Here is a 14,408-nt window from a genome sequence, read left to right on the forward strand (position 1 = left end):
CAACAAATTCTCAACCCAAGCATGTCTGAACTTGTTAAAGGCAGATCCTTCCTTCTTAACCTTGTTGACTTCTTTGAGAAGGTCACTGTAGTGGTGTATTTCTGTAAATCAATATACATTGCATATTTAAACCTCACAAAGGTATTCAACACAATTCCTCACTTGTAAATAAACAATCCCTGCTAAATGTTAATCCCCGTGTAACTGACTGGATAGGAAACTGGCTCACAAATAGAATCTAAGAAATTGGGGTGGGCTGTTCTACCTCTTCCAAAAGAATTGTTGTTAGTGGTGACTCAAGATTTCTGACCTTGGGCCACTCACCTTTGGCATTTACTTCTCAAATGTCAAAGCTACTGTTAAGGATTTAAGGATTGCCTAGTCTGCAGATGACTGTAAACTTGGTGTCATCAGAAACACCCCAGAGACCTCTAAGATCCTGCAAGATGGCCTTTTCCAACACAATAGCTGGAGTGAACACCATGGACTAAAACTAAATGTCAGGAAATGAATAATAATATCCTTCAGCTAGCAAGAAATTCTTTCTAATTATCACATTGACAACACACCCCTGAAAATTAATCCAGTAGTTAGGGACCTGGATATCTGTGTAAATAGTGAGCTATCCTCTGCTCACCATGTACGCACTATTAATAAGAGCGTGCTTTTTCAGTACATAGCTTAATACTAAGGGTATGGCATCCAGGTCCAGATATGTGATCATTCTACTATATTCTATACTCATCAGGTGGATCATTGAGTATAATGCCCCCTTCAGTATGCACTTGTCTAAACATTTGAGGCAACTTGAATACTCACAATGCTTTCTTACTATGAAAATTCCCACTGCTCTCTTTCCACTTTTTAATGACATAACAAACCTGCTTAAAGACACAGCTAGATATCACAACAGCTTCCACACATTCGCCCACCCCACCCCATACAATCCATCCATCACAATAGTATTAAAATTGTCTTTCCTACTTACTCACTCACTTACCTACTCATTCAGCTACTCACTCACTTTCTCACTCACTAATCACTTCTCTGTTAATACAGCTTCCGTCACAGTACTTCTGACATACGTTTTCCCACTCAGTCACTTTGTGACCATCTAGTAAATATTGATCATTTCTTCCCTTTGCACAACTGCACTTCCTTCTTTTTCAATCCAAACATCTCACTTCTTCCTTTCCCAATCCACGTATTGACTTCTTTAAACAAACTTACTTCATTTAATTCATTTTTACTCCTGAATTCATATGAACTCCTTCTTTTCTACCTTACCACCTTAGTTCAGCAAATTCCTTCCTTTGATTGTCAACTCTGTTTATCTCATTTCTTATACAACTCACTCAGTACTCTCTTGAATTCTTAACTATGTCTCACTTCTTATAGAGAAGACTCTCCACTTTTATCACTCTTAACTTTCTCTAACATCACTCAGACTCTTACAGATCTTTAGGTCTAACTTCACTGCCTCTCCATCCCATGACAAGATTAAAACTTCATTTGCCCCCCACCTTATCACAAGTACTTATGCTACTCACTAGCTTAAGTACTCTACGTCTGCTACTGGTTTTCCTCACATGCTAGCAAATCACTGTTAGACCTAAAATGTCATCCTCTACCAGAAATCTCCATTTAAACCATTCTATCTAAAATTCTTCACCAGTAATTGCTCCATATCTGTTAAGCAGCTAACCTAATCTTTACTTTAAATACATTATTTCCTCTCCTCTCTACCACCCCAGAACAAAGTGAAAAATAAAAAAATATCATTATAAAACCACTTTGCAATCTCCAGCATTCTTCAAAAATTCAACTATATGGTGTCATACACCCTAGCCCAGACTCTTCTTCCATCTCTACTGCTCCCCCTCACTCACACCCCCTCTAGTCACCTCTGGTAACCCAAAACAACTAAACTTTACCCCATAGGTATACATAGCATTTGTAATAAAATCACTGAACTGCACGCCTGGATCTCTCATTCTACACCATATATTGTTGTTCTTACTGAGGCATGGCTAAAACCTCATAGAAAAGTCTCATAAATGGATCCACTAGGATACAGCATCATTAGAACTAAAAGTTGGAGGGCTAGCTATCCTCTACCCTAACACATATGAAGTCTCTCCTCTTACAACATTTCTGCCCAAATTCAATAATGCAGTGCTACTTATCTCCTTCATAAAATTAAATGATCACAAAGTCCGTTGTATAATTGTTCTGTAAATCCCCCTGGAAACACTATATCCACGCTTGAAGACATCCCTTACTGGGTCTTTCATCCTAGGTGATGTCAATATCAGCTGGAGTATTTTCACTTGTAACTTTCCTTCTAGCATCAACTTTCATGACATCAAACACCTCATTGCTTCTAATACTCACCATAACAAACCAGGACACTGGTCTACTTCTTGAGTGGATTCTGATCTCTGATTGTTGCATCTGCACTGCTTCAGGAGCCCTTCCTGAATCCCTTAGTGATCACTGTCCTACATATGTTCTCAGACTTATTACTCACCATGCCAAACAACATGTATGCAACAATACTGGTTATCTGTCAGAGGTTAATGCTGAATCATTTTAGACACTTTTCATGCATTTAACTGAACTATTCTAAAAGCCTTGCTACTAGATTAGATAGTAGAAAGGTTCAATTTAACTTTTTAAACATCCTAACTAGTCTTACCACTACATAGAAAGAGTGTAAATTTTAATTTTGCCTGTTAGCTTACTAATCAGAATAGAATTCTTATGTAAAATAGAGACAAGGCATGGACAGAGTGGCAGAAACTTAAAACGCCACAAAACCTGCAACTGTTTAAAGAATTTCATAACCTTAACAAAAAGCAAGTCAACCTTGATAAGAAATACTATTCTGATTTACAAAACAGCCATGGATATAACCCCCACAAAAAATAGTCATCCCTTAAATGCATTTTATATCTAGAAACTAAAAACATCCTTAATCCTTGTCCCAATATCATCCCCTTAGAAACAGCCAGCAAGTGTAAGTCGTCCTGCATTGACAGCTTAGCTGCCCTCAGCAATGAATTCTTTCCTGACCCCCCTGACTCATGTCTACCCATTTCACTAATACCCCCACTCTCTAACTAAAACCAGTTAGAGCTTAAAAAAGTTATTATCCAAACTTAAACCCTGCTCACCCTCTGCAGGTAACCTTCCTGCATAATGCTTCATAAATGTTGCTAGTACCATTGCATATCCAATCTCGACCCATATAAACAGGTTAGTACAGGAATCCTATATTTCTATAACCTGGAAAAAAATGCCCCATCATCCCTAGCTATAAAGTGGCACACTAACAACTGCTCCAGCATCTCTTAAAGGAAATATTAACCAATACTCAATGTATATGTATTTTCTGTTCTTTTATTTGTGAAGCTTTTCTTCTCAGGCCTCCAATAAAAAAGGGTCAAATTATCCAGTTGGACTTTCTGAGTAAACAAATGTCAGTCAGTCAATCAATCAATTAATCAGTCAATCAAACACTCAATCAACAGGGCCGAACCACAAAGGGAGGGGGAGTGTCCATATTCATCAAGGACACCCACACCTCTAGGTTAGTAGCAACCCATGAAGCATCGGAGACCATACAGGTGCAACTAACCATAGGCAAAACTGCTATACAACTGGTAGCATGTTACAGATGACCCTCCCAATCTCAGAAACCCCACTCAGCCTTCCTGAAGACATTGGAGGATATGAATGTATTACAAAATACCATCATACTGGGAGACTTCAACTACCCTAACATAGATTGGGCACATTATTCTAGCCCTAACACCCTAGCCCAAAGGTTACTGGAATTCATAAATTCAAATGCACTGGAACAACTAGTCACCTCTCCCACTACGGGAGATAATATACTAGACCTGATCATCACAAACATGGGGACAAAATGCTCCACACCGGAGGTATACCCCTCACTACTGAGATCTGACCACAAACTAATCACCCTGGATATACATATCCCACCTCCACCCCCAGCACAAAAGACCACAGTGAAAAACTTCTCAAAAGCAGACTTCACTCTTCTTAAGACTGAGATGGTATCCTTTAAGCCCACTGGGCCAGTGGATACCACATGTCACAATGCTGAATCCTTCACAAATGCTTTCTATGGACATCTCCAAAAATGCATGGATCATGCAATCCCAAATAAATCCAAGTCCCTCTCCACCAAAGGCAATTGTCCTGTCTGGTGGACCTCAGCCATTAACAAATCGTATAACAAAAGAAGGAAGCTACTGCACAACAGAGCAAAATCCCATAAAGGGAAGACATCTCTGATCAACTCTAGCAGAAAACTACGTTCTCTCATAAAAACATCCAAGGCCAACTTTGAGAGAAAAATCGCTAAGGACACTAAAGATAACCACAAAGCCTTCTTTAGCTATGTTAGAAACCTGGACAGAAACCCTCAGATATGCTCAGAGTTGGTTCACAACAACAAAAAATACACTGAACCCACAGATATTGCCAACATTCTGGCTGATAGGTTCAGTGCAAATTTCTCCCCTCCCTCACCCCCAAAAGAAGAAATACTTATCCCAGCTGAATGTAATCTCCCTGTCATCTCAGATGTCCAGGTGAGAGCCGCCCTCAGCAAAGCTAAAAACACAGCATCAATGGGACCTGACGGTATCCCATGTTGCGTGCTACGTGAACTCCAAGAGGAGCTTAACCCGCACATAAAAATGCTATTTAACCTTAGCTTTACTACAGGATATGTACCTGAACACTGGCGTACAGCAACAGTGGTCCCACTACACAAAGGGGGTACCTATACAGACCCTGGGAACTACAGCCCCATAAGCTTAATCAGCCTGGTCTGCAAAGCTATGGAAAGAATCATTATGGAACTCATAAACTGAGACATTGGGGACCTACAGACACTTGATCCCACCCAGTTCGGCTTTGTAAAGGGCAGATCCTGCCTTTTGAACCTGGTTGACTTTTTTGAAACAGTCACTAGAGCCATTGATGAGGGCAAAGCAGTCCATACAGCCTACCTCGACTTGGCTAAGGCCTTCGACACAATACCCCACTCAGGCATCATAGATAAGCTCAACAGCTTAAATGTAAACCCTTATGTCACTAGATGGGTTGCAAACTGGCTAAAGGACAGAACCCATAAAGTTAAAATCACTGGAGCAATGTCAGACTCAAAGCCAGTCACAAGTGGTGTCCCACAGGGATCTGTCCTGGGACCCCTCTTGTTCAGCATTTATTTCTAAATGTTAATGCAAACATTGGAGGGTTGTGGCTGACAAAGTTCGCAGATTACTGCAAACTAGGCGCCATAGTCGATACACCAGCGGACACATACATCCTACAAAAAGGCCTCACAGAAACGGACAACTGGTGCTGGAGTCATGGCCTTAAACTAAATGCCAAAAAATGTATAGTCATCCCCTTTGGGAAATACAAAGTACCCACAAATTACAACATAGACAGCAACCCACTGAGTATGGAAAAAGTCATCAGAGACCTAGGGACCCAAGTCGACAGCGACCTCTCATTTGACACCCACGTTGCCAAAGTTGTTAGAAAAACATTCTACCTTGCACACCTTATCATGAAGGGATTCGCATCCAGATCCAAGGATGTCATTGTACCCCTATACTCCTCCCTCATCAGACCCATGATTGAGTACAATGCCCCATTTGGTATGTACCTCACCCGGCATTTGCAACAGCTGGAGAGACAACAAAAGTACCTCACCAAGAGGATCAAGGGTCTCCAACATATGTCTTATTCTGCCAGACTAAAGAAACTCCAGCTCTATTCAGTAGCATACCGCCTGCTCAAAGGTGATCTCTGCCTGATGTACAAGGCCATGTCCAATCAGGAACTGATGGACATGCTCCACCTCAAAAAATCCAAATCCATCAGAACCACGAGAGCTAAAGACTTAAACCTCGGCACAAGTATGAATAGGACATGCTGGAGGGATAGATTCATAACCCAGAGGCTTCCCATGCTCTGGAACAAGATCCCATTTCATGTTAGGCAGAGCCCCTCACTGACTCTCTTCAAGAGAAATCTTGATGAGTGGATGGGAGATCGTAAGTTTACCCCAGGGGTCACATCTGTGTCACTACTAGACAGGGGCACAGTAAACTAATTCTATTATATAAGGGGACCTTCACTGTGTCACTACTAGACAGAGGCACAGTATTCTAAATCTATTCTGTGCATTTTTGTACCATTTCATGGGGTGGCGAAAGCCACATCACTATGGCTAGGCTTTCAAATGCCCCAGGGCAGATAGCCTAGTACTAAACTATAAAACTATGAAACTAAAACCTATGATGTAAACCATAAAAATCATGTGGACCATCTCAAAAGCCTTGTTCCTATTCTCATTGTCATACAGGCTACTAAGGAACAATTTCTGCCTTGCGTACAGAGCTTCAACAGACCACATCTAGTCAGACCTACTGCATATTAGTAAGTCCAGTGTGGGGATAAACACCAATGCAAGCAACCTAAATCTGTTTTCATAGGTTCATAGGTTGGTATTAGGCTATCGGCCCTAGGGCCTATACAAGCCTAGCCATAACAATTCCCTAGATATTTCTTCCCACAATATTTACTTCCCTGGACCCTGTCTAGCAGGGCGACTGATGTGATCCCTGGGGTGAATTTCCTATCTCCCATCCAATCATCAAGGTTTGAAGAGGGCCAATGAGGTGCTCTGCTTGACATGTATGGGCAGTCTATTCCAGAGTATGGGGAGTCTCTGGGTCAGGAACCTATCCCTCCAGTATGTTTTGTTTATTGTGATGACAAGGTTTAGATCCCTGGAGCATGTTGCTCTGAGAGACTGGGATTTCTTTAAGTGGAGCATGTCCAACATCTCAGGGTTTGACTTGGCCCTGTATGTTAAGCAGAGATTGCCTCTGAGTAGACGATATGCCACAGAGTAAAGCTGGAGTTTTTTTAGACAGTCAGCATAGAGCATCTGCTTTAGGCCTGTGATTCTTTTATTGAGGTATTTCTGCGGCCTTTGCAGCTGTTGCAGATGTCTTGTGAGGTACATACCAAACAGGGCATTGTACTCTATAATGGGTCTAATGAGGGATGAGTACAGTGAGACAATGACCTCCTTTTTTCTAGATGAAAAGCCCTTAGTGATGAGGTGTGCCACATAAAAGGATTTCCTGACTGTTGTGGCAATGTGGTATTTGAAGGTGAGACCACTGTCCACCTGTGTCCCAAAGTCTCTCATCATACTTTCAGTGTTTAGTGTACTACCACCTATGTGGTAATTTATGGGTACATGTTTTTTCCTAAAGGGGATAACTATACATTTCTTGGCATTATGCTTGAGCCCATGGCTCTGGCACCAAGCATCTGTTTCTGCAAGGCCCTTTTGTAGAATATCTACATCATTTGGGGTTTCAGTAATGGCTCCCAGTTTGCAGTCATCTGTGAACTTTGTTAGCCAGAGTCCCTTAGTGTTGGCCTGTACTTCAGAGAAGTAGATGCCAAACAAGAGCAGTCCCAGGACTGAACCCTGAGGTACTCCACTTGTCACTTGTCTAGAGCTGGATTTGGTGTTGGCTACTTTTACAGTCTGGGTTCTGTGAGTAAGCCACTTGGCAACCCATCGAGTGATGTAGGGATTTATGCCCAGCTTAGTAAGTTTATCTATGATTCTAGAGTGGGGGATGGTGTTGAAGGCCTTGGCATGGTCCAGATAGGCTGTGTGGACCGCCTTACCCTCGTCCACAGCTCTGGAGACTGATTTAAAGAAGTCAATCAGGTTCAGGAGACAAGATTGGCCCTTTATGAACCCAAACTGGGTGGGGTCCAGTGGTTGAAGGTTGCCAATGTCTTTGTTTATAAGTTCCATGATAATGCGTTCCATGACCTTGCAGATCAGGCTTGTCAGACTGATGGGACAGTAGTTCCCAGGATCCAAGGTGGATCCCCCCTTGTGGAGTGGGATAACTGTAGCTGTGTGCCACTTGGTGGACACGGCACCTGAGGTGAGGCTATAATTAAACATGACACTTAGGTGAGGTGCCAGTTCATTTTGTAGTTCATGTAGTACACAGCCTGGGATGCCATCTGGTCCCATGGATACTGTATTCCTAGCTTTGGAGAGTGCGGTTTCTACCTGTGTGGCCATGATTACTGGAATTTGGCAATCTCTTGGTCTTGAGATGGGCCCTATAGGGGGTGAGAGGGCAGTGAAGTTTGCACTAAATCGATCTGCCAGTATACTGGCAGTATCCTTGGGATCAGTATATTTAATGCCATTCTGTTGTAGCTGAAAGCAGATCTGAGCATTGCCATTTAGATTCTTGACATAACTATAGAATGCCTTGTGGCTGTCTTTAGAATCTTTGGCAATTTTATTTTTGTAACTAGCTCTGGACGATTTTATGAGGAATCTTGGCTTCTTATTGAGGCTGGTAAGGGAGTTTTTTGCATCCTGGGATTTTCCTCTTTTCTGCAACAGTTTTTTCCTTCTGTTGTATAGTTTGTTTATGGCATGAGACCACCAGATTGTCTTCCTTTTTTTGGAGAAGAGCTCTTTGGTTGTATTTGGGATGGCACGATTCATACACGAGTGGATGTGCTTGTACAGTGCCTTAGTGTAAGATTCAACAGCCAAACTTTCACCTCCCGCCTGCATGGGTGTCATAAAGTGTGTCACTTCTGACTTGAGTAGCATAAAGTTGGCTTTGGAGAAGTTTTTTATGGAGGTTTCTGTACTGGGGTGTGGGGGTGGAGTGTGGACGCCAAGGGTGATTTGCTTATGGTCAAATCTGACCAATGAGGGGGTGACCACTGGTGTGGAACATCTATCTCCCATGTTGGTAATGACCAGGTCTAGGATATTGGAGCCCCTGGTGGAACAATGGATTAGTTGATCCAGGGCATTGGAATTTATGAATTCCAAGAACCGTTGGGAAAAGGTGTTGGTACCCAAGTAGTTTTCCCAGTTAATGGCAGAGTAGTTAAAATCACCCAGTATTAGGGTATTTGGTTGTATCTTAATATTTTCCAGTATGTTTAGAAAGGTGTAGTGAGAATCTTGGGGCATGGTGGGGGATCTGTAGCAAGCTATAATTTGGATTGCAGTCTTACCTAGTGTTAGTTGCACCTGGAGAATTTCAGATGCATTGTGTTGGGCAACTAGCTTGGAGGTGTGAATATCCCTGGTGAATATGGACACTCCTCCAACTTTAGTGTTTCGGTCTTGGTTTGGTGGCCGAAAAGTGTGGTAAGAGTTGTAGCCTGGTATTGCAGAGGTGCTCTCTGGAGCCTTGAACCAGGTCTCAGTTACTGCACAGATATCGATGTTCTCCATTTTGAGGAGTGCCTTGAGAGAGTGCATTTTGAGATTTAGACTTCTAACATTGAGTAGCATTACCTTCAGATTTTGCATGCTTGTATCTGTTATGGTGGTGGTTTTGTCCTTTGAACCTTGCCTAAAAAAAAGGCACTATAGGGGTGGCAAGAGCTTTAGCCAGTAACCTGAATCCCAGGGGTGACAGGTGCAGACCATCTGTGGCAAAGCATCGTGGTTTGTCAATCATGTCATCCCAGGCAGACATATACTGGATCCCCTTTGAATGACACCAGAAGCTTAGCCAATTGTTGAAGTTTTGAAATATAAATAGAACATGCTGATGGGAATATATATGTGTCAGAGAGAATGCTACTGCTTTCAAATTGTCTTCCTCTTCACATAAAGTGAAGTACTTCTCTTCTTTCGGCTTTTCCCAGTTAGGGGTCACCACAGCGGAACTCTGGTCCGCTAATGATTGGCAGTAGATTTTTATGTGCTGGCTTGCCGGGCCTAACACACAACCTTCAACGAAGGAGTGCTCATTCACGCATGTCGACACACAGAAGACGCTCTAACTGAGAATCGAATGTGCAACGTCTAACTGTGAAGTGACAACGCTACCACAGCACCACCACTGCAGTAAAGTGAAGTACTTTTCTTACATTACTTAAAATGTAATCTGCATGAATGGGTGGATAACTACAAATTCACTCCTGCTTTAGCAGCCTTCTCATTCATGTGTGTATAAGAGCAGGATATGAATGTTCTTTTCATCTCTGGGTAGTTCATACTTAAAATAAGGCCTGAAAAACTTCACAGGAATATATGGCTAGACTTCTTAAGATGTTCATAAATCAATAGTCTAGTAAGTACCTATGAACCGATGAGCAATATACTCCTCAGTTACTGAATAATTATTCTCTGTATTTCCCTTTTCCGTCTCTGCCATGCCTGAAACTCCCCTTTTGATAATGCATGGATTCAACAGTGGGAGTTACCGAAGTGAAATATAAGTAGCAATATAAAATATTATGGTGGGCAGTACTTGTAGGCATGGAAAACACTGACATGAAGAGAGCATAAGGCCAAGGAAATCCTGGTTATAATCCCGGTTTATCTCCGTACACAAAGGCACACACATTAACTTGTACTCTGTTCATGCTTTATGTTCAGTTTAGCTTAATTGGGATGCAAAGGGATATGGGAGGAAACTGTGCTACAAAGCAAAAATCTACATTGATAGAGCAGGAATATTTTAATTTTATTTAGAAGTTAATTTTAAGAATGTTTCCTGTAAATTCTTAAACTGTATCTGTCGTGTTGTTTCCCCTGTTTGATCATAAATGGCTGTTTATAAAAATGGTTGAACTAGAGACAAAAAGGACTTATTGTATCCTTTTCCATGCCACTTTGACAAAAAACTGTTACATCTTAACCATTTCTTAGGTTTCATGTGACTGTAAATTTGAAAAAAAGATTATTTTGTATCAGTAGTTATTCCTTTGAACTACACACTACAATGCTGTTATTTACTTAACCCTGATTTTCAGTCTTGAGGCCACCCTTTAGGAAAGGCATTAAAATATGTATTTTGTTCTGTTCCAAATATTCATTGAAAAAGTGTTTTGACGTTTGGATGATAATAAGAAATGACTGCCCAGCAGGCATTGTACTCATGTGTCAAAGTCAGACATAAGTAACACATCCTAATTTAACCTGCATTTAATTAAGGATATTCCTGTGTTTGTGTACCTTTTCAGTCCTAGGGTGCTTTTGTATTTATAGCACATGCAAAAATTACTTTCAAAGCACTACTGATAGTAATGTATGGAACTGAACGTTTACTGTATAAATTCTGATTGTGCACATAATTTGTATGTTTGTATAATTTCCAGAAATGACTGTCTGAAAGATCTCATTTGCATGTGGTAACATATTAGCAACAAAACTGTCAAGTAGATGATATCCTGTCAATTGCTTTGTATTGTATTAATATGGTAAAATAGATATGAAAGTATCTGTTTGATGACTGTTTTACTTTTCCTGTTATTATTTTAAAGGGTTTGACATTAGCCTGAGGCTAATTTTTGAATGTTGAGCACTGTATTACCAGTTATATTGCATTTAAAGCAAGTCCTTGGTCATTTTTTTACATAATAACTAGACTGCAATCTATTGCAGTTTACAGATGCTACATTTTCCTGCAAGTATATTTCAGCTATTGTTTTATGATTGTAAATGTTTTAGATAGCTTTCTGATGAAAGTTCTTATACATGTTCGACCTTGATATTTATATTAGGTCTGTACAATGTTTTCAGCACTTGTTGGAGCTTACTGTCTGTTATTGCAAACAAAAAATGTGTTCTTTTCTTTAAAGAATCTGCTGGCTGAGAAGGTAGAACAAATGATGGAATGGAGTTCAAGACGCTCAGTCATTCGGATGAATGGAGACAAATTCCGAAGATTTGTCAAGGCACCACCCCGCAATTATTCTGTGATTGTGATGTTCACCGCTCTTCAACCACAAAGACAGTGTTCTGTCTGTAGGTATGTGTACAGAAGGGAGGGCAAATGATATTGTTTGCCAGCAGTTATTTTGTTTTATCTCATCAGCAATACTATTTTTTCTGTGCTGTCAGGACAAAGCATCAAAGCTTTTACAGCATTATAAATCACTGTCTGCATTTCATCTAATCATCCTTTATTTGTCCCAATACATGAAACTGGTAGCTCTGTCCTTGCTATGAATGTGTCCTCATATAATGAGGCATTTTAGGTAGAATAAGGCTAAAGTTAAACTGGGAAATATGTATTCACTTTCTGTATATATTAGATAAACATTTAGCTGTTATGTTGCACCATGTTTGTTTGGGGAACTAAGCACTATATTTAATGGTTTCATGCTATGCGCATCTCCTGACAGCATTCCAGTAAGAATGTGGAAAATTCCTTTTAACTGTCTTTATATCCTGTAAATCTTTATATGCATTTATGCATAACAATTTTTTTACAGCAAAACATTTAATTTTACTACTGATGCTACAGTTTGTTGCCAGAATATTTCTGCAATCATTTTATGACTGTAAATATTGTACTTTATAACACTCCACACACACTAGATAGCTATAAATGAAACCTCTAGAGATGGCCATCACCACTTTATAGCTTGAGATCTAAGGCAATTAGAAGTTAAAGTAGCAGAACTCAAACTTAGCAAAGGTGAAGCAGTAACATTCAAAGTAAGGGGGTTCTTTCTTGAGAGGCTCTGCTGGTAGTGGTCCTTGAGTTAACAGTCTGGGGGTTTTTATTTTAAATTCACTGTAGAAGGGTGAGAACTCCCTGGCTGTAAATGCCTCACTATACATGTATTTTATACTGCATAAGGGCATTTTTTGAATGAGCTGTTTGAGTTAGCTGTTGTAAGGTTCAACAGGTGACCAAATCAGTGAAAGTCTTAACACACTTAGTTTTCTGGAGTGACTGTACTGTTCAATAAGCAATATAACATCGCATAGATTTCCATGTCTCCTACAGCTGGATAATTATTAATGCACTGCATACGTTCATAGGTGTTCATACGTGTGTTCTTGGCTAACAACCACTGCAACCTTTTTAAGCCTAGCCATGCATCACAAATCTCTAACATGTTCTGGTACCCTATTTAAGTGTAAGCAGGGGCTTGGGAGATGAACCATTTTACAGGCTGACTGTGTCCATTAGAGACATAGATACAAACCCAGGTATGAATCCTATCCAGCTGTTCAAGTTACACTTGAATTGGGTAAAGGAGGAACTCTGCTTCACATGGATGAGAAACCTGTTCCAGAGGAAGGTAGTCACTGGGATACATACCAGACTCTCAGGCAGGTCCTGTCTATACCACAGGCAGGATTTAAGTCTTTTGGGGGTCCAACAGTGACTTGCATTAGGTCTCCACTCAACAGCCTGTTGGAGACAGAATACAGGGATAGGGCGTTGAGAAGGTCTGCAAAGAACACATTACTTATGCCTTGCATTATTTTAATGAGGAACCTCTGCGGATGCTCCAGTTGGTACTTGTACCTGGTTAGGGACATAATAAAGAGAGGGAATTGTATTCAGTGATAGGTCCGATTAATGCAGATTACAGGGGAACAATGAAATTCATGGACCTAGATGCCATACCTTTGTTTATCAGTTGCACAACATAGAATGATTTCATCACTACCATAGACATATGATGGTCAGAGGCTAGAATACTGTCTATGTGTGCCCCCAAGTCCCTGACTGCTGGGTCCACTCTTAGGATGTGTTGTCAGTATGATAGTTATCAAGGCTGGATGATTTTCCAAATGATACTATCATGCATTTCTTGGCATTTAGTTTTAGTCTATAGCTCTGACACCAGTTATTTGTATGTGTCAGCACTTCTGGGAGAGCATTAGTGTCAGCTGGGGATTCTATAACTGAACCTAATTTGTAATCGTGTGCAAGTTTCATTAGCCAGAGGCCCTAGATGTTGGCCTTGACTTCAGATAATTAGATGCCAAAAAGGGGTGGTTCCTGGACAGATCCCAAGGGACCCTGCTGGTGACTCATCTCCTTGTAGAGATGGACTCCCCAGTTCTAATTTCCAGGGTCCTGTCTATGTGTCAGCTGGCTATCCACCAGGTGACATAATGGTTTATATATAATCTCTTCAGTTTGTCAGCAATGACTGGGTGGGGTGTTGCATTAAATGCCTTGGCTAGGTCAAAGTAGGTAGTATGAACTTTTTCCCTCATCCGTTGCCTTGATGACCATCTCAAAGAAGTCCACCAGGTTGAGTAGGCATGACCTGCCTTTGATGAAACCAAAGTGAGTTGAGTCCAGTGTCTGGAGGTTTTCTATGCCATTATTGCTCTTTCCATGATAATTATTTCAGTGGCTTTGCATATATGAGTGAGACTTATGGGTCTGTAGTTTCCAGGGTCTATATATGGCCTACCTTTGTGTAGGGGGATGATGGTTGTTCTTCTGTATTCAGGAGGTACCAATCCTGTTTGGAGGCTAATGTTAAATGATGATTCCCGATGGCCTGATAGG

General features: G+C 40.9%; 1 protein-coding gene across 1 annotated transcript in view; it reads left to right on the forward strand.

Moving 5' to 3' along the window:
- Positions 1 to 14,408, forward strand: part of TUSC3 (tumor suppressor candidate 3) — a 1,506,863-nt gene that overhangs the window by 1,027,899 nt on the left and 464,556 nt on the right. Inside the window, exon 2 of the mRNA XM_044063505.1 lies at positions 11,722 to 11,891. Coding sequence (XP_043919440.1) covers positions 11,722 to 11,891 — 170 coding nt within the window. The remainder of the gene's footprint in view (positions 1 to 11,721; positions 11,892 to 14,408) is intronic.

The sequence above is a fragment of the Protopterus annectens genome, chromosome 2.part1 (assembly GCF_019279795.1).
Source record: "Protopterus annectens isolate FY-2018-M chromosome 2.part1, PAN1.0, whole genome shotgun sequence".
Classification (NCBI taxonomy): Eukaryota; Metazoa; Chordata; order Ceratodontiformes; family Protopteridae; genus Protopterus; species Protopterus annectens.